This window comes from Tiliqua scincoides, chromosome 1, assembly GCF_035046505.1.
Source record: "Tiliqua scincoides isolate rTilSci1 chromosome 1, rTilSci1.hap2, whole genome shotgun sequence".
Classification (NCBI taxonomy): Eukaryota; Metazoa; Chordata; class Lepidosauria; order Squamata; family Scincidae; genus Tiliqua; species Tiliqua scincoides.
In genome coordinates, this window is record NC_089821.1 from 66,528,238 (window position 1) to 66,547,218 (window position 18,981).

The window sequence follows — 18,981 nt, forward strand, 5'->3', positions numbered from 1 at the left end:
TTTACTGTGAAGTACAAGCAGCTACTACATCACAGGCAAAACTGCAGTTCCCTCCCCCTTTCCCCATTGTAACATTTATATTGTCGGCTCCTTGGGGCAGAGAACTATCACATGTATGGTATATCCCTTCCACCAAGGGCAGTGTAGATGATTTTACTCCCTTCACTCTGAGGAGAGAGAGAGAGAGAGAGAGAGAGAGAGAGAGATTAGCCCAAGGTCACTTAGAGGGCTTTATGGTGGAGTAGGGGAAGAGAGATTAGAATCTGGGTCTCTGTAATCCTAATATGACACTAAACCACAACACCAGGCTGGCCTCTGTATATGCAACTCAGTGTCATAAACACTGCTTGTGCAATTATAATACTGTACCGTACTTAGCATTGACCCGAGACACATTATCTTAATAATCCTTCCAACCACCTTGTTTGGTAAACAGGCCAATGTTATCTCATTGGTTTTCATAAGCCAATAATGCAGGGGGGGGGGGGAGATTTCACATGTACTCCAAAGTCCCTTTTTGTGCATAGAGAGCAGCAAGATGAGGCTTGTATAGCTCCCACAATCCTGTGCTACAATGAATGCTGCCTGCAGGAATTCAAGAGAAGTTACACGACTGAAGAGGACAAATAATTAGCACCTGGCCTTTTGCAGTCCATCGCATTTGCTAAAAGGCACAGACACGCTTTTTCCCTTTAGATTCATGTTACTCATGAATCCAGGCACTCAAGTCACCTCTGAAATGCAACACTTCATCCATTTGCAGCTTTTGACAGAACAGGATGCGAAAACCCCAAGCTGTGGCTATGAAATGGACTACCACTATCTTTGGCTCCTAGCTTCCATACTACCTACGTATTATCCATGTATGGTATTACAGATTGGGAGCTGAGGGCAAGTCTTGCTGAAGGCCACTGAGTAAGTTTAGGGCAAGATTGTAATCACCAGCCCTCCAGCTCACATTTCATTCTTTTCAACACTCATCTCTCAGGAGACAAGAGGAATTATTTCTACAAGTACTTTTCATACCATTAGAAAATCAAATCTTATTTGTCCTCACTACAAATCTGTGGGGAAGGTCACCATGATTGCAATTTTAGCAACAGAAATCCCTGATTTTGAAGCCACCACTTTGGACTATGGCAAATTAAAACACACCCAGTAGTTAGCACAAAAGGATTTAAAATCCACTCTGTTCCACACTCGCTTCTGTTCAACTCTGGCAGGAGATGTTTGCAGAAAAAAGGGAACTGACTGCGCTATCTTAACCAGCAAACCCAAAGTTGAAACATCTGCCAGCCAATTTTCCATGTCGCAAACAGGTGGAAACTGTCCCTTCTGATCAGAACCTGAGACTCTGTGGTCCTGTGAAATTGGGGAAATCCCCCCCGCCCCCGCCTCCAGCATTTGGACACTTGGGTCAGCACACGATCAGCTTGGCTGCTTTAGTTGGTGCAGTCAGACAAAGCAGATGAGATGCTTGCTTAGCAATATGGGTTGCTAAGCATGTTGGCTTGTACCAGTATTGTTAAGCAGCAATTTAGGCTGCAATCCTATACACACTTAATTGGGAGCCATTGAACTCAATGGGACCTGTTTCCAAATAAACATGCAAAGGATTGCAGCACACACGGGAAGGAAGGTTAAGAACCTAGAAATGTAACTGCACGCTTATTGGATTAATCCAGGACAGTGTTTCTCAAACTGTGGGTCAGAACCCACTAGGTAGGTCACAAGCAAATTTCAGGTGGGTCCCAATTCATTTCAATATTTTATTTTTAGTATATTAGACTTGATGCTACCATGGTATGTGACTGCATTTGGGGAAATGTTACAGATCTGTACTTTTAACAAGCTACTATGTACATTTTTATCAATTATAGTAAATGGGACTTACTCCTGGGTAAGTGCGAGTAGGACTGTAACCTAGAATTGTTAAAAATTTTCCTGCTTGATGACATCACTTCCGGTTGGTCCTGACATATTCTCATTCTAAAAAGGGGGTCCTGGTGCTAAATGTGTGAGAACCACTGATCTAGGACATTATTAGTCCAGAAGACATACTAATATAAACTCTGAATTCTGCCCATCTTTGAACTCTCCATCCTGAGGACCAAGAACAAGGTTCTGCTGTTTAGATGTTTCTGAGCCCAGAAACAGATCAAGCCGTCCTGACGGGCTTCAGCACCCAAGTCTGTCCTCCAGCTTTTGGTAGCTCTGTGGACTTGTTTCCTTTTTATCAGCTTGGGCAATTAACTATAGGAGTTTTGGCAATTTGTAATGGTCGAGACGGAAGGTTGCCAACCAACAATTCACTTCTACCTGCTTCGGATCAGCCATGCTCTCTCTCACTTTGTGGTTGCTTTGAAAAGGGCAACAGGTGCAACATCCCTTTGAGGTAATACTGTACAAAGGGCAGGTATGCTGGCTATTTTAAGACAGCATAGTAGCTTATTTTTTCTTAAAAGGGGTACAGCCATTGATTTTTTCATCCCAGAAGTTTCATCTGGGTGCTACTTGAGATCACATTGATCCTCACTAGGTGCTAAGCTACATATGTGGTGAATCTCTCCTATTCTCCCCGTTGTTGGACTTTTCTAGCACCTTAGAGGCTACTGGGATGCTTCAGCATCCTGAAGGGGCTGCTGAGGCATTTGAAGACAGTCACCATTGAAGGCAAATTTTGTGTTTATCATGGTAAGACAGTCAGGAGGATTTATGCCCATTTGGCACAGAGGGGACTATTTCAACAGATCTTACCTTCTCTTCCTCCTCCCCAACTTGTTTTCCAGCTTGTCTTAACATTCAGTTCAAGGAAGGGTTCTAATGAACTCAAAAGCTGGCTCTTTAAGATTTTGTATCATTTTGGTTGGTTCTAATAACTGTATCACTAAACTGCGACTATGCAGAAAAGACTTAACTTGCAAGTTTTCATTTCATTGCACCCTGCTGTTAGCTACAAGATCTGAAGTCCTTATCGCCCCACCCGCAGAGCTCTTGATTCAACTTGAAATATTCCACGCCATAATATTCTACTATTTGAATCATTACTGCAAATACACTGTAACAAATGGAACAAGCACCCTCTTTTGTTAAAAATAAAAACCATTTTATTTAATAAAAATCAACTGCCATACACTCTTGTGCAATAAATCTTCTTAATAACATTATGTGCCCCTCTCCCAAATGCAAGGAAACAGACCTTCTTGCGATGAAAGGTCATAATCCTGAAGGTGCTGCGGATGTTTTCACAATGTTTCCAAGTTAGAGGATCAATGGTTAAAGTTCATTTCTTCAGTAAGTGTTTAGCTCACAATATTTAAAAAATAAGGGAACACCCAGAGTCATTATATTTCACACATTTCCAAAGGTGTCAAAAACTTGCTAGAAGAAATATTTCATATTTTTTAAACATGAGATAAATATAAACACTCAAGTTAGAAGCAGCACAATAGATCAAAGTCAGCCATCTGCCTTGTTACCTTTTACCTTTCTTTAGGCAATATTATATTATAAAACGTAGTTGGTAAGAGACATCAGAAGATGCTTTCAAAGATATGAACTAAAATATAGGACTGTAGAAGGTTTCCACATAATTGTCCCATTCTAAGGAAAGATTCTTTTGGTTTTACAGAATTGACAGCCCAATCCTATTCACACTTTCCAAGGAGTAAGCCCCACTGACTCTAATGGGACTTACTTCTGAGTAGACAAGCATAGGATTGGGCTGTGAGTCAACAAATTAAGACATCTCTAGCTTTATAGAACTCTGTAGCCCTATGTCTGGAATTATGACTGGTCTTGCCTCTCCAAGAATGGTATTTGCTCAGATGTTCAAGGTCTGTGTGAAAAGAACGTAGGCAGAGCAGAAACAGCTCTTCTGCCCTCCACCACAACCAGATGAGGAGGCCTTTCCTCCACATGTGCAGAATGTTACTAAATATCTCTGGAGTCAAAACTTGGGAATTTTATGTTGATTACTATGGAAAAGATATACAGTATATTAAATATGGGCAGTGTCTGCAGCAGACTTCAATGTTCAGAGAAAGGATTACAATGTCACTTGGTTTCCCCTGCTACCCTTTACAGTCCAATCTTATGCATATTTACTGAGAAGGATGGCCCACCAAGTTCAATGGGATTTCCTCCCAAATTAAGTGTGCAAAAGATTGCCACAGCCCTAGCTATGTTCCCCTTCCCACATACCTCCTATCACCTTTTGCATTTCTTACCTCTTTCATTCTGACACCATGCTATTTCTTGCCAAACTACACCTTGGAGGACACACACACACACACATATGTTAAGTTGGAAATAAATTTATGCCAAATCCAACTGTAGAATTTGGATTCCTTTGGCACAGAAACCTGCACAAGGCCTTTCACATCCTCTACATACACAGACCCTCTTCACTTTAGAGAGAGGTGGCTTGCAAAATCATGTTCTCTTCCAGTTTCTTTAGTGCACTAAGCAAAACCTTAACACCCCAGTAGTAAACCACATGCTTTGCAACAGATTATCTTCTTTGGTTCAATTTTTGACATCTCTCGGTAAAAAGATTAGATAGCAGATGACAGAAGAGACCCCTGGAGAACTGTTGCCTGTCAGAGCAGGCAGTCTTGGGCTACATCGACCAATGACCTGCCTCGGTACAAAGCAGCTTTGTCCATTCTGTTCTTCCAAGATTTGCTCAAGGTCATCTAGCTGAAATGCCTTCTTCCAACTGAAATGCTAACCCTCAAGTGATGACACATTAAAGCCTGGACTTTGAGTTGCTCATTTGGATTGATTAGAAAGTCTCAGCTAGTTTTTGAAGTCCAAAAGTTTTCTGACCTTCGAACTCTGCATATGTTGAAATGAGTGGGTTAATTCCCTCAGCAAGCTAATTCAGGCTGCAATCCTATGCACACTTTCCTGAGAATAAGTTCCACTGAAGACAAAGGAACATAGTAACACAAGCATAGGATTGTGCTCTCATTTACCCTAAATATTCCCCCAAAATTTTCCATAGTAATCAAGGCAAAGAAGAAGAAAAAAAAGGCTTATCTTCACACTCACACACATCCTATTTTCCTTTCAGCTAATTTTAGATAGCTGTATACATGGACAAAAATGTGAACCAAATTGACCCTTTGGATTAAAGATTTGCACCTGACCTAAAGAAAGAACTATTTTCCCCATCATTAGTTAATTGATTGCTCTGTTGCAATCCTATATCTACTTACATAGAAACAAACCCCATTGAATTCAGCAAAACTTACTTCTGAGTAAATATGCATAGCATTATCAAGTCTATTAATATATAGTAGCCCCCCATCAACAGTTTCACTCATCCACGGTTTACAAATTCCCCCATCATGCAAATGACTTATCTGTCTCTGTTTGCAGCCCTCCTGTCACAATTAATGTTGTATTGATTGCAGCCCTCCAACCCACTTCCTACAGGCTGCAATCAACACAATGCTAACAGGATGTGGATAGCACTGGTGACCAAGATACACAGCACATATCCCCCAAGACTGTACTGCTTTCCAACAAGTTCACAAAGCAGTTTACATTGCAAATGTAATAAGAACTGGTTCCTTGTCCCTAAAAGGCTCATATTCTAAAACAGGGGTGCCCAAACCCCGGCCCTGGGGCCACAAGCGGCCCTCGAGGCCTCTCAATGCGACCCTCAGGGAGGCCCCAGTCTCCAATGAGCCTCTGGCCCTCCAGAGATTTGTTGCAGCCCACACTGGCCCGACACAACTGCTCTCAGCGTGAAGGCAACTGTTTAACCTTTTTGCGTGAGCTGTGGGATGAGGGCTTCCTCCACTGCTTGCTGCTTCATGTCTGTGATGCAGTAGTGGCAGCAAAGGAAAGGCCAGCCTTGCTTTGTGCTATTGCAAGACCTTCATTCATTCATATAAGTTCATCTTTAATATATTCATTTATGAAAACTCATGTAAATTTATTCAAATTTTAAATGTAAATTAATTCTCTCTTTCCCCGGCCCCCAACGCAGTGTCAGAGAGATGATGCGGCCCTCCTGCCAAAAACTTTGGACACCCCTGTTCTAAAATAATTTTTAAAAGACACAAAGGAGACACCAGCCTATGGGAGGATACTCTGCTGGGTTGAATGGAGACTGTTGCTTTCCCCCTGATAAATACAAGGAGTACTTAAATGGTGCCTCTTCACTCATTTCTCAAGAATGGTGGCCAATCTGAAATTGCTCAGTGTCTTAAGTTAATAAAAACAGATGAAATTTTTGAAAGTAAAAACAAAACTCTGATTTGTGTGCCACAGATGTTCTGCAGGTGTGCCACGGGAGTTTGGGGGAGGGTCATTTATTAGTAGGGCCGTTGGGCGATGTTAGTCCCCTACCAGCAGCATGGTGTCCCTTGTCAATGGTCCAAGAACTGATGGCGTGTGTTGACAGTTTTAGTTCCTAGTCACAGTGTGCTGCAAGATGAAAAAGGTTGAAAATCGCTGGGTTAGTGGCTAGTCTGGAAATGTAGACACTTCCAGAATTTGAAACTTCCTTTGTACACAGCCTTTCCAACAGCGGTTAAATTTAATTCATCTTTAATGAGTCCAGAACTCTTAAGCTAGTGAAACCTTTTCTGACAGAAATAAAACTTATAGAAAAGTGCTTTCCCTGTGTAAGCAAAGTAGATGCAGAGAATTTCCTGATATACAAGATATACTATCTTCCATCATTCAATTTCAGTAATGAAAAGCCTCATCCTCTTCTGTACCCTGTTTTTACTGGTCAGATAATATACTGCAAAGGTAGCCATATTTAGAACTTGGTTCTGAAGATGACATGACTTCTTGATGTGGCTCTTTTGAACTTTGAGCATGACATTTTCACAAATTTCCCCAGCTTTTTTTTTTTTTTTTAAATAAAGATTCCACAGGCATTTCACTTCACCCATGTTGAAACTCAGTATTCCCAGAATGTGGATTTATTTAACTGGTAATAACAGAATTGAAAGTCTGACCCAACTCCTCCCATTCATGAAACACCAGGATATTACCACAGTCCTTTTCAAGAGGTGAAACTTCAGGGCAGCTTGGTCTTCTCAGTTGGCCATGAAAATTCATCCTGGTCTAGACTTAAAAAGAATGTCTATGAAGAGCACAATGTCCCAGGACTTAAGTAGACCTCCCCTACTATAGCCCTTGACCCAGTTGATAGATTTAATTTTAGTTACATTTGCCTGAGCAAAACCAGAGATGGTCAGATAGCTTGCTGACAAGGTATTCATTTTGTTAATTTACATAGGTCAAACATCTCTCCCACCAATGGCTACTACAGTCTTGTAACTTGGATGCTAGCACACTATATTGATGAAAACTTCAAACCACTGTGTTGCAGCAAACAGTGATGGAACTAGATGGAAATCCTTGCATAGTCATGAACCTTGTCCAGTGAGTTCCCAAACAAATTCTGAGAAGATTGTTGCAATGCTGATATACTGTAACCTACTCCGAGTGCTTAGGACAATCTGGGGGAAAAAATCTTAATAAATTACGCCACCATGTGATCATTGAAGTTACCACATGAAAACGATGGTTGTGTGAACAAGCCCAAGTCAGTATAGTCAAATGACTTGAAATTTGAGGACTCTTCAAAAAGGAAATAAATACTAACATCAGGAAAGCATTTCAATCACATCAAAGGGCTCTTTCTGATTGCACGGTATCATTCTAGAACTCCACAGTTGAGGGTGAAGCAGGAAAGAATCCAACAGAGAAGGGTAGCCTCACTTTTTCTGGGCCTGAGCCATGCAGTAACTCACATTTGGGATTGCACCTTCCTCTGTTTTAACAGGCCTGGACATAAGGTGTAAATCCCGGACAGACCTGACAGCCCAGTGAGCAAGCTCCTGCAGTACCTTCATGCCCCTCACTTTTTGCTCAAATGATGCCCTTTTACTAATCTCTCTGGTACCTTCCAATTCTCTGGCTGGCACACTGTGTCCCAGTGTTACCATTAGTTGTTCTAGTTGGTAAGACAGAGCAGAGACTTGAAGTATGACTGAGTGGATAGATTCATGGAAAGCGCCATCAGTTGGTGTCAAGTCGGACTTTTGTGCTTCCAAGATCTCATTCAGCAAGAACTCAAATGCCCGATAGGCTTTCAGGTTGTCTGCTAGCCGTTCAGCATCTGATATCTCACTCCAGTGTTGTTCAATGCTAGCTGTTGGCACACCATCCACTGAGTCAAGGTTGATGTTTTTGTCCAGTCCTTGCTTCTGAGCCTGGAAGCATACAGATTGGAAGGGGGGGGGGAACAGTTTTCAGAAATAGTAAATGTTTTTTCTTGAATGCACTCACAACCCACATCAGTTCCTTCTGTCAACAAAAGCTATCACTGTCACTAAGAGCGAAGCACCATTAATTGTATATTAATTCCACCACTAATTCCAAAAGGAATTACACTCACAACAACTGAAGTTGGGTAACAAATCAATTGATTCAATTGTTTTGCCCTAAGCAGAGCCACCGAGAGGAATTTTATCAGGGGTACAAATTTTCTTGTGGGTTCCTTCACTTCTCCCTTCTCACTTCTCCCTTCAAATATGAATTTGAAGGCCTCCAAAGCCCCCTTTTTGGGTCCCTTTGGAGCTCCTGGGCCCCCTTTTTGATCCCAGGCCCAGGTGCAATGGTCCCCCTGAACCCCCCTTTCAGAGGCCCTGCCCCTAAGGAAAAAAAGAGATGTACTGGCCCTTAAGAACCAGAATGTCACTTTTCAGCTGAGCATCTGAGAGGTGTTCTGCCAAGTGATGCCTTGGTAGAAGCAGCACTACTGGAAAGGTGACCTGTGTGATAACACAGGCTAACACACATTTTGCTTCTTTAAACGTTACACCAATTCCTGGGTATATTTGGGGTGCCGATTCAAAAAATGGCATCCATTTAACCCTATCACGTCTAGTTTTGAAGACACGGCATAGCCTGTTTAGTGAATGGTTCTACACCATGGCTTCCTCATGAGGAAGCTGTTTGAACTATTCGCTAATGAGGCTATACTGTATCTCCAAAACTAGATGTGATAGGGCAAAATGGATGCCATTTTTGGAATTGGCACCCTAAATTCTTATTAAACCACCATAAAGTTTGGGAAAAACTTTTCTGATCCTCAGTTTTGTAGGCCTGTGTAATTGGATTTTCCCAGCATCTCTGCAGCTTCTTCTTCCTTTCTCAGCCCTCTTGGTCCACCTCTTTCTCTGTACCATTTTTCATCTTTTGAGGCCCTCTTCCATCTTTCCTTCCCAGTACCTTGGCAGATACTGCTGAAAGAGTCGCAATAGTAAGTCTCTTCCAGTACCACCCTTTCAGCACTGTCACTTTGCAGCTCAGCAGCTGAGAGCAGTTGATGGTGGTGCTGGGAGAGCCCAATTATCACCAGGTCAGATAAAGAGCTTCCAAGGGCCCTATCCTGCCCACTGGCCTTATGTCTGACACCCTTAATTTAGCTCATGTCAAGTCAGACAGGTGGAGACAATAGACTGAATGCTGTTGTCATTCCAAATTGGAAAGCAGGGTCAGGAGATGAAGTTAATACGCTGGCATCTGAGGACTGTAGAAAATCTTCAAAGGCTCATGCTGCAATGAAAGTGGTCAGCCAAAGGGAGCAACCTTAAATGCCTTGAGAGAAGAGAGCATTGTTATGAGACACCACAAGTTTTTTGTACCAAGTGTTGCCAACCAAGTATTCTTCAAGGGGAGAATCTTGGTGGTGTGATTACCATGAGCTTGGAATATACTGTAGTTCCCAGTACAAGAAAGGGGCAGGCAGAGAACTCTCTCTAGGGAACCAGTTGATAGTTGGGAGTAACAACTTTTTTGATATACAAATTGAATTCTTCTATGATTTCTTAGGGCCCAATCCTATCCAACAGCATGGGAAAAAATGGTAAAATCTGACATTTTGCTTTCTTATCTCTTGCAATCATTAGTAAATATCCTTTTCTAAGCCTCTTTTTCTGGAACAGGGAAACTACCAAGATATTACTGAACAATGAGACTCCTAATTCAGAATGACTCCTAATTCAGAACTCCTAATTGGATTGCCTTCAGGAGTCATTCTTTGTATGCGCCATACAATCTTGGTGGTTTGTTCTATGCCAGTTTTGTTAGAAGTTTTGGAGCAAATGGTGCACTATTTGTGCTATCTGACTGGACAAGGCCATTTGGTAAGACATTTAGGTAGGAGACTATACTGCTCCTACCTAACTAGACTAGACTACTTTGCTGCTATATAGGATTCCAGTATCATCACTAGGGTTTGTGTCACCCAGTGCGGGAGGCCAGAGCATCACCCCCATGATGGACCTCCTCCCATGCAGTTGGTGGGGCAACAACTCAGGTGGTGGGCATGGAGATGTACTATTGCCCCACTCGCACTGGTTGTTTGGCTATACCTTTTGATAGAACACAGATATTTCAAGGTGGTTTGTTTCATTACATTCTGCATGAAATTACACGTTGATTGATAGATAACATGGTGGTATTATTCCTACAAACTGATTTTAGTGGTTTGGGTCACTAGTAGTGTCACACACCCCCAAATGGGGGGGTATCACCTTACTTACACCTTATTGATTCATGGTGTGTCACAGTAACATTGACTGTTCAAACAATCAATCTCATTGGTCTGTTTTTAATTAAGGAAATGTACTTTTGTTACATAAGACAGTTGCACTTTTATTTTCTAGTTTTTTTGGCCATAACTTTTGATAAAATTGAGATATTTCACTCTGGTTTTTTCATTGCATTCTGCTGTAAATTATGCATTGAATGGTACAAAACATGAAGGTATTATTTCTAGGAAGCGTGATTTTGGTCACTAGTGGTGTTAACCGCCCTTTGTGTGTCACCCAGTGCGGTTTGCGTAACCCCCTAGCAACGCCACTGTAGGGTCTATATATGAGGACACAATGCATTCAACCAGTTCTGATATGGATTTCAAAGGTCTTCCAAGTAGGGAAAGTTACATTAGTCATCCCCGCAAAGATGGTACTATAGTGACAGTTTGAATTCCTGTTTCCCTACCCACATCCCACCAGGTCCACTAACACCAACACCATCATGTGAAACCCCCCCCCCCACTCTGTCTTGGCCTAAAAGTGGTAATCTACTCCTTACCTTGATAGAACATTTGTCCAGAAAAATTGGTGAATGGGATTCTCCTTCCCTACCCATGCATGGGTTGACTGATCAATACCAGGTTATGAGGTGGAAACCACTCTGATTTCTTGATTTTTTTCCTAGGTTTTCAGGACACAGGGGCACATTATTGGCATTTTTCGCTGTGCACTATCCCATTCTTAAAGTTGTGGTTGGATGGTTCTGCCTATGGGCAGGGAGTGTGCACACACAATTTTGAGTTCCAGTTATACAATCCATTTTTCCTTGTTATTAAGCAGTTTTCAAAGGAAGTGACGTGAGGCTGCAGCCTTCAGATGAAAAGGAGATGCCCTCTCAAAGGCCTGAACTTAAACACTCAGTTAAACTTCTTAGTCTTACCTTTCAAACTGACATAAAAAGGCCAGTGGTGGCCAGATAGGACCAACTGATTTCTAATTAGTGAATCTTTCCATAATTGGATTACTTGGTAGAATCATAAATGAAAGTCACCCCAGCCTGGCTGTGTTAATAAGCTTCAGTTAGACAGGTCTCTAACTTGAGAGAGAAGGAATTGCACAAAGTTCATTATTCTTCCCCCAAGGAAATGCTCTTTTCACCTTTTGTTGTTTCACAGCTGGTTACATCTTGTCTTTTATAGTATGTGAAAACTTCTGAATTCTGGAAAAGTGTAAGTCAAATACTTCACTTCCTTCAAAAGAGGAGCAAGTGAAGGCATTGCTGGATTTTAAGTAGAGCAAGTTATTAACTTACTAAATGCATTTACTTGGAAGTAAGAGCCAATTGCATAAACGATCTGAGTAGACAAACATGATTGCACAGTAACAGCTTTAAGATAGTAAACAAAGGTGTTCAAACGTCAGAGTTTAAGATGACTTACATAGGACTCCAGGAGGCTACTGACATCTGAGCGCATCTTCCTCAGGAGATGAATGGAGCGGCAACAGAGATCACGATGGTGGGAGGTCCCAGCAGGCCACTTTGCTGAAGCCATTACCCGACTTAGCTGTCCCAGAGGTGACAGCAGTCCCTGAGGCACTGCTGCTCACACAAGACTGCGTATCCACAAGACTCCCTTGCTTAGCGTACACATTCCAGATCAAGAGAGAATTCTCCACTTGTGTGCCTAGCTCTCCCCCTCTTCCACCCCCCTGCAGGCCTAGGGAGAGACTGCAAATTCCTGGCAGTGGAGTTTAACCCTCTGAAATCAACAAAGGCAGTGTTCACCAAGTCTCCAAGTTCTGTTTTCAAGCTGAGCAGTCATGAAGTGATCTACATTAATCCTCTCCCCTCTGTAGTGTGCTAGCATCCTCCCCTTCTCTGCTTTATTTTATACCTCTTCTTTTAAATTCACTAATAGCCAGGTCAGCAACATGCTAATCCCTGTAAATCCAATACCACAAAGCCCAACAATCTACTATGAATGCACAAAAGCAACCAGTCACACCAATGATCAACTTTTGCTGGATTTTTATTATGAAATCATTCGCTCCATTGATGTCCTCTGACCGAATTCTCTTATTGATCAATGCTGAACTTGTGGGTGAAATTACAGCACTATTGCCAGATCATTACCCTCTGACTGGCAAAGTGAGCAGATAGAGCTTCCATATTCTTCTAATGAGGTTTCCCTGGTGTTTTTTTCAGCAGATTTTGGAGAGGTTTTGTTCTGTTCTTGCACAAGGATGTAAAGTAGGAATTTCTTACCTACTGAGAATTCCAGTTCTGGGAAAGGAAGGCTGGAATTCTTACTGCTGGGATACCTCTCCTCCTGGAAGGTAGGATCGGAACCTCAATGAACAGATACTCCTCCCATGTTGGGGGTGTCCCCTCCTGTTCCCCCAGTCCAGACTCGAAGAGCAGGAAAAGACCTGATGCCCCCTGCTCATCAGCAGTGGCCTGGCCCTTGATTGGTGGCATGTCCACCGCGAGGGTTGACTGTGGCGATACCTAGCCAACTGTAGGAGTAACTACAAACAAATAACAACCAACCACCCCAACAACCACGCAAAAAAACCCCACTGGGGTTTTTCTCCCCTCCCGTGGAGAGGCCTGAGGTAGCAGTGTACCCCCCGAGCTGGAGAAGCGGTGGGGAGAATGCCAGCCTTCCTTTCCCAGAAATGGAATTCTCAGGTAAGAAATTCCTACTTTCTCTGAGAGGGGAGGGCTGGCATTCTTACTGCTGGAATATACCAGAGCCAACCAGAAGGGTGGGCCAGCGAGTGGTCGCTCACAGCCTCACCACCTGTTGCAACACCTTACGCCCCATAGTGGCGCCTGATGTGGCTGTGGTTATCCAGTAGTGCTTGGCGAAGGTGTGGACCGAAGACCACGTCACTGCCCTACAGATTTCAATATGGGATGCGTACCTGTCGAATGCCACCGAGGTGGCAGCACTCCTGAGGGAGTGAGCCATGATCCCTTCTGGGGGAACTTCCCCTCTGGCCTGGTAGGCCAGCCATATGCACGCTTTTAACCAGCATGCTAGCGAGCTGGCTGAGGCCTTGTGGCCTTGGTTGGAGCCCTTGTAGGTTACAAACTTCCGGGACTCCGACTTCCTAAGGTCTCTAGTGCGCCTGGTGTAATATCGTAAGGCCCTACGCACATCCAGAGCGTGCCATGCCTTCTCCCTGGGGTGCACCGGCTTGGGGCAGAAGGATGGGAGAATCAGTTCCTGAGCCCCGTGAAATAGGGACTTGACCTTTGGGACAAAGGTCGGATCCAGGCAGAGTACCACCTCGTCCTTATGGAAAATGCACAGCTTGGGGTTGATGGACAAGGCCCCAAGCTCCAAGATCCTCCTGGCTGAGGTAATCGCCACTAGGAAGAGAACCTTGAACGTGAGTTTCCTAATGGGGACTGAGGTCAGAGGCTCGAAGGGTGCCTGAGTGCGGGCCTCCAGAACCTTGTTCAGGTCCCAGCTAGGGAACCTGTGGACCGTCGGGGGTTCAGCAGTGCCACCTCCCTCAGGAACCTGCGGACGTGAGGATGGGATGACAGGGATTCCCCTGAGCCCGCTCCCAGCATGCTGCCGAGGGCCGCCAACTGTCTCTTGAGTGTGTTGGTGGATAGACCCTTGTCCAGGCCCTCCTGCAGGAAGGCCAAGACGTGCTTTAACCCAGCCTTGACTGCCCTGACCCCCCCTAGCCTCCGTCCACCTAATAAAGGTGCGCCAGGTGAACTGGTACACCTTCCTGGTGGAGGACTTATGTGAGGCCAGCAAGGTGACCGTGACCCTGTCAGAACACCCCAGCCTGACTATCATGCTCCGCTCAACCTCTATGCTGTCAGATTGAAGAGGTGTGGCTGAGAATGTGCCTGGAGCAGAAGGTCCTACTGTAGCGGGAATGTCCAATGGTTCTGTGTTGACAGGCGTAGGAGCTCTGGAACCACGGATGTCTGGGCCACTTGCAGGCGATTAGAATGACTTCGGTCCGGAACTGCTTGATTCTGTTGAGGAGATGCTGGAGTAGCAGAACTGGTGGAAAGGCATACAGAAGAGCCTGAGGCCAGGGGCTGCTTAGATTGTCTATTGCCTCCGCCCCCTCTTATGGGACCCTTGCGAAGAACGTTTGGATTTGCGTGTTCTCTCTCATGGCAAAGAGGTCCAGGAGTGGAGTCCCGAATCTCTCTCTCACCAGGCTGAAGACCCGTGGGTTTAGCTGCCACTCTGTCTCCAGGATCCGCCACCTGCTTAGCCAATCCACTGCGGCATTGTCCGCTTCGGCCACTTGCTCCGCTTGTGTGGCTATGAGATGGGCTTCGGCCCAAGTGATGATGGCTGCTGCTTCTTTGTGGAGGGCTCCTTGTTTGTTCATGTAAGCCTTGGCGGTTACTTTGTCCATTCGCACTAGAACTTGCTGGCCTTGGATCAGGTGGGCGAATTTGCCCAGCGCCAGACGGATGGCGCTGAGTTCCAGCAGGTTGATGTGCATGCGGGACTCCTCCCTGGACCAGGCTCCCTGGGCGACCGCCCCCTTGTGTGGGTTCCCCACCCCAGAAGGCTGGTGTCCGTGGTGATCACTGTCCACTCCGGGTTGCAGAGTGGGGAACCCTCTGCCAGTTTGGAGTGGCTCCTCCACCACGCCAACTCCTTCCTGACCTTGGGAGGAGTGGAGGTCTTGTAGTGGACGTTGTTCTCTATCTCTTGCTGAAAGCGCAGGAGGAATCTCTGGAGCACCCTGGCATGGAAGCGTGCCAGGCATGGTATAATGTCCTGGGAAGACACCATCATGCCCAACAGTCTGGCTAGCGTCAATGCATCCTGTTGCTGTGTCGCGAGCAGTGTCTCCAGAAGTTGCCACATCTTCTCGTGCCTCTCTGGGGACAGAGAGACCCTGTACTTGGTAGTGTCCAGGAGCAGGCCCAGGTGCACCAACTGGTGGCTCGGTTGCGGGCAGCTCTTCTTCCTGTTGATCATGAACCCCGCTTTCTTGAGAGTGTCTACAGTGATCTGGATGTCCCTTAGGGCACAAGCCTTAGAGGGGCTCGGATCAGGATGTTGTCCCGAGGTCTCCATCTTGAAACAGCACTTCCAGAGGAACTGGTTCAGGCACTTGAGGATTGATCTTGTGCTACCATTCTTCTTTGGGACCAGGAAGAAGGTGGAGTAGTCTCCCTTGCCCCTCTGTGCCGGTGGGACTGGCTCGACTGCTCCGATGTCCAGCAGGTGGCAAATTGCCGCGTGCATGCGCTGGTGCTTCTCCTGTACCTTGTACTGCGGCACCCTCCAGAAGCGGTTCCTGGGCTTGGTCTTGAAATCCAAAGAGTAGCCCCTGGTCACTATCTCCAGCAGCCAGGCATCTGTGGTGATCTTGCTCCAATACGCCGCAAAGTGCTGGAGGCATCCTCCAATCTGGGGGCCCTCCATCTGTGGTCCGGCGTCATGCAGAGTGGGTGGGCTTGGCAGCCCTGTGGGAAGAGGAAGGAGAATCTCCTCCCGCGGGGGGGGGGGGGTGAAGACTTAGGGAAAAATCTCCACTTGGCCCATCGGGCTTTGTGGGAGGCAGAGTCCCTGAAGGAGACTCTAGGTCTGAATGCGGGGCGTTGTCGGCGAAAGGACTGGCCTGGCCTTGTTGACTTGCCTGCCTCCTTGTGTGCTGAGGGAAGCACCTTATGCTTATCCCTGCCTTCTACCAGCAAGGGGTCAAGGGCGTGACCAAACAGTTTGGACCCCGTGAAGGGGAAGGCTACCAGACGTGCCTGGGAACCCTGGTCTGCATCCCAGTGTCGGAGCCAGATGTTCCTCCTAGCCACTACATTTGCAGCCAATGCTCTAGCGCTGAACTGCATGGCCTCCAGGGATGCATCTGCTGAGAAGGCTGCTGCTAGCGACAACTTCTTGAGTGTGGGCCTAGACAGGAGCTTGTCTGAGGCCATCAGGTCCTCCACCCAGGCCATAAGCGCTCTTGTCATAATGGAGGTGGCAGCTGATGCCCTAATGGCTAAGGCAGAGGCCTCAATGTCCCTGTTGAGGGCGCTCTCCACCTGTCAGTCGCAAGGGTCCCTGGGGCCCCCCTCCCCCTCTGAGGGCAGCATGGCTGCGGAAGATAGTGCTGCAACTGGGGAGTCCACGCCCGGGACCTTCAGCTGCTCCATAACATCAGCTGGCAGACAATAGCGTTTATCCACAGAGCGTGGGGTATGCCTGGACCTGGTGGGTGCCCCCCATTCAGCCTCTAGGGCCTGCCTGAAGGGGTCTGGGAAGGGGACCACAGCCTTCGTGGTGGCCTTCTGGGGACGGAGGATCTTGGAGCTGGGCCTGCACGGCTCTGAAGCCTCACTTGCCTTGGTTTCCCCTTCGTCACCTAAGTCCAAGATGCCTGCTGCCTTGGCCAACAGGCGTGGGTACAGGTCCAAAGGGAAAAGCTTGCCCCCGCTTTCCTCTGGAGGCCCTTCATCCTTACCAGTGAGCTCCCCCTCCTCCCTGGAGTCCTCAGACAGGTCAGGGGTGACTGACTCCCAGGGGTCTGAGGAAGTTGCCCTGCTGGGTTCCTTGGTCCGCTTGCAGCGGTTGGGCTTGTCTGACTCGCCCTTTGCACCCTTGCCCTTATGCCGCTTGCGTGGCGGGGCTCCCTCTCGGGGCTGCTGGAATCGGAGCTGGATGAGGATGGGGGGGCCGTTTACGCTTCCTCTTGCCCCCTGTGGGCTTGGGGCTGCTGGCTTTCCCCAGGATCCGTCACACCATAGCCTCAATTTGGGCCTGGGACAGCGCAGACATCCCCCCCGGACTGGCCCATACTGGCTTATGGTAGGCCCATGTCCCCCAGGGGTAACTGCGGTGCCAGGTGAGTCCTGGTACTCCTCCTGTTCTTCTTGGGGCTGCAGCCCCAGGCACTGCAGGTTCCAGTCCTCCATGGGGGGGGGGGGGCCTTGCAAAGCTGCAAAACTGGAAAAGGTGAGGGAGGGGTCAGCTCAGCCTGCTGGGGCGCTCAACCTTCCCCCCTGCCATGCTTCCTCCCCCTTGCCTAGTGGGCCTGTCCTGCAGGGTAGGGCAGGTAGCCCGTGTGGGAGGTGCTGCCCAGAGGGGGGGGCCTTTGCCGCTGCCCACCTGGAGGGGTGCCTACCCTCCCGGTGACCCCACTGTGAGGGGTGCGGTAGCGCTGCCCGCCGGGTGCACTCCCCGTTGGCGTTCCTGCTCCCTCCCACGCTCACCCACTGCTGCAGAGAAGGGGTGGCTGCACTGTCTGGGGCTTATTATTATTATCATCAGTATTTATATACCGCTTTTCAACAAAAGTTCACAAAGCGGTTTACAGAGAAAAATCAAGTAACTAATGGCTCCCTGTCCCAAAACGGTTATGGGGTCCGCTGCTGCTGCCATGACTGGAGGTCTGCAGGGGGCTGTGCCGGATGAGGGGGGAACCCCGCCGCCTGCCGTCTCCTTGCCCGCTCCACTGCCGCTTGGGGGAACGGCTACCGATGGGCTTTGCTGCCCCGGTGAGCCCCCTGCAGGGCGCAGCGTTGCTGGAGCCTGTGGAGTGCTCCACTGCTGGGCTGCCACTGGCCTGAGTCCCTCCTGCGGGGAAGGGGGGGAAGGCCCAAGATGGTGCCCACTGTGTGGCTCCGGTGCTCCTGCTGGCTGGCCGGGAAGGGGGTCCGAAGCCTCCCACACTGCCTCAACCCGCTGTTCCTGCCCACTTGCAGTGAGGGAGAAGGCAGTGTTGAGTCCCATCAGCAGACAGGCTCTAGCTGCTGTGCAGAGCCTGGGAGGTGGGGGGGGGTTCAAGCCCCATGCTCCAAGGAAGAAGGCAGAAAGAAAAAATAAAAAAATCACGAAAAAAAGGTCCGTCCTCATTCCTAGAAGGTAGGACCGGAACTGGGAAACAGGAGGGGACGCCCCCAACGTGGGAGGAGTATCCGTTCATTCAGGTTCTGATCCTACCCTCCAGAAGGAGGCGCATCCCAGCAGTAAGAATGCCAGCCCTTCCTTCCCAGAGAACATGCCTTTTCTAGTGAAATAACTGGCTATAATCCTTGTGTTAATCAACCTTGTAATATGGTGATCTTGGACAGCAAGATAGAGCGGCAGAAGACTGCAGCACTCTTTGTGTGTAGACCATCAGATGAGGGAGGGAAGATGGGAAACATTTCTGTGTGCAGTACTTTTATATATCCCAGGCAACTGGAGTGAATCTTTACACAAGTTCTTCTCCCCTGGAGATATGAGGCTGTGGACTTCATCCTCATACATCTGCTCCATTGCCTTCACACTTAGGAAAGGCAGAGGTGCAGTTTCCAATTTCTAGGGATAATAGCAGCCTAATTGCACAGTATCTTCCTGAATGACAATTCAATGTTTAAAGAGAAACGTCTAGCTAAACTAAGTGTACCCCAGACAATCTG

General features: G+C 47.0%; 1 protein-coding gene across 1 annotated transcript; it reads right to left on the reverse strand.

Annotated features, from left to right (window-relative positions):
* Positions 1–7,416: 7,416 nt before the first annotated feature.
* CNTF (ciliary neurotrophic factor) lies at positions 7,417–12,130 on the reverse strand. Its single transcript, XM_066610127.1, has 2 exons — positions 12,017–12,130; positions 7,417–8,246 (listed from the first exon to the last, which is right to left on the reverse strand). The coding sequence occupies exons 1-2, from the start codon at positions 12,128–12,130 to the stop codon at positions 7,749–7,751; spliced, it is 612 nt and encodes a 203-aa protein (XP_066466224.1). The 3' UTR covers positions 7,417–7,748.
* Positions 12,131–18,981: the final 6,851 nt, after the last annotated feature.

Coding starts and splice junctions, on each gene's coding strand:
- CNTF (XM_066610127.1), bottom strand. CDS start 12,130: ATGGCTTCAGCAAAGTGGCCTGCTGGGACCTCCCACCATCGTGATCTC. Junction 8,247..12,016: donor GTAGCCTCCTGGAGTCCTAT/GTAAGTCATCTT, acceptor GTATGCTTCCAG/GCTCAGAAGCAAGGACTGGA.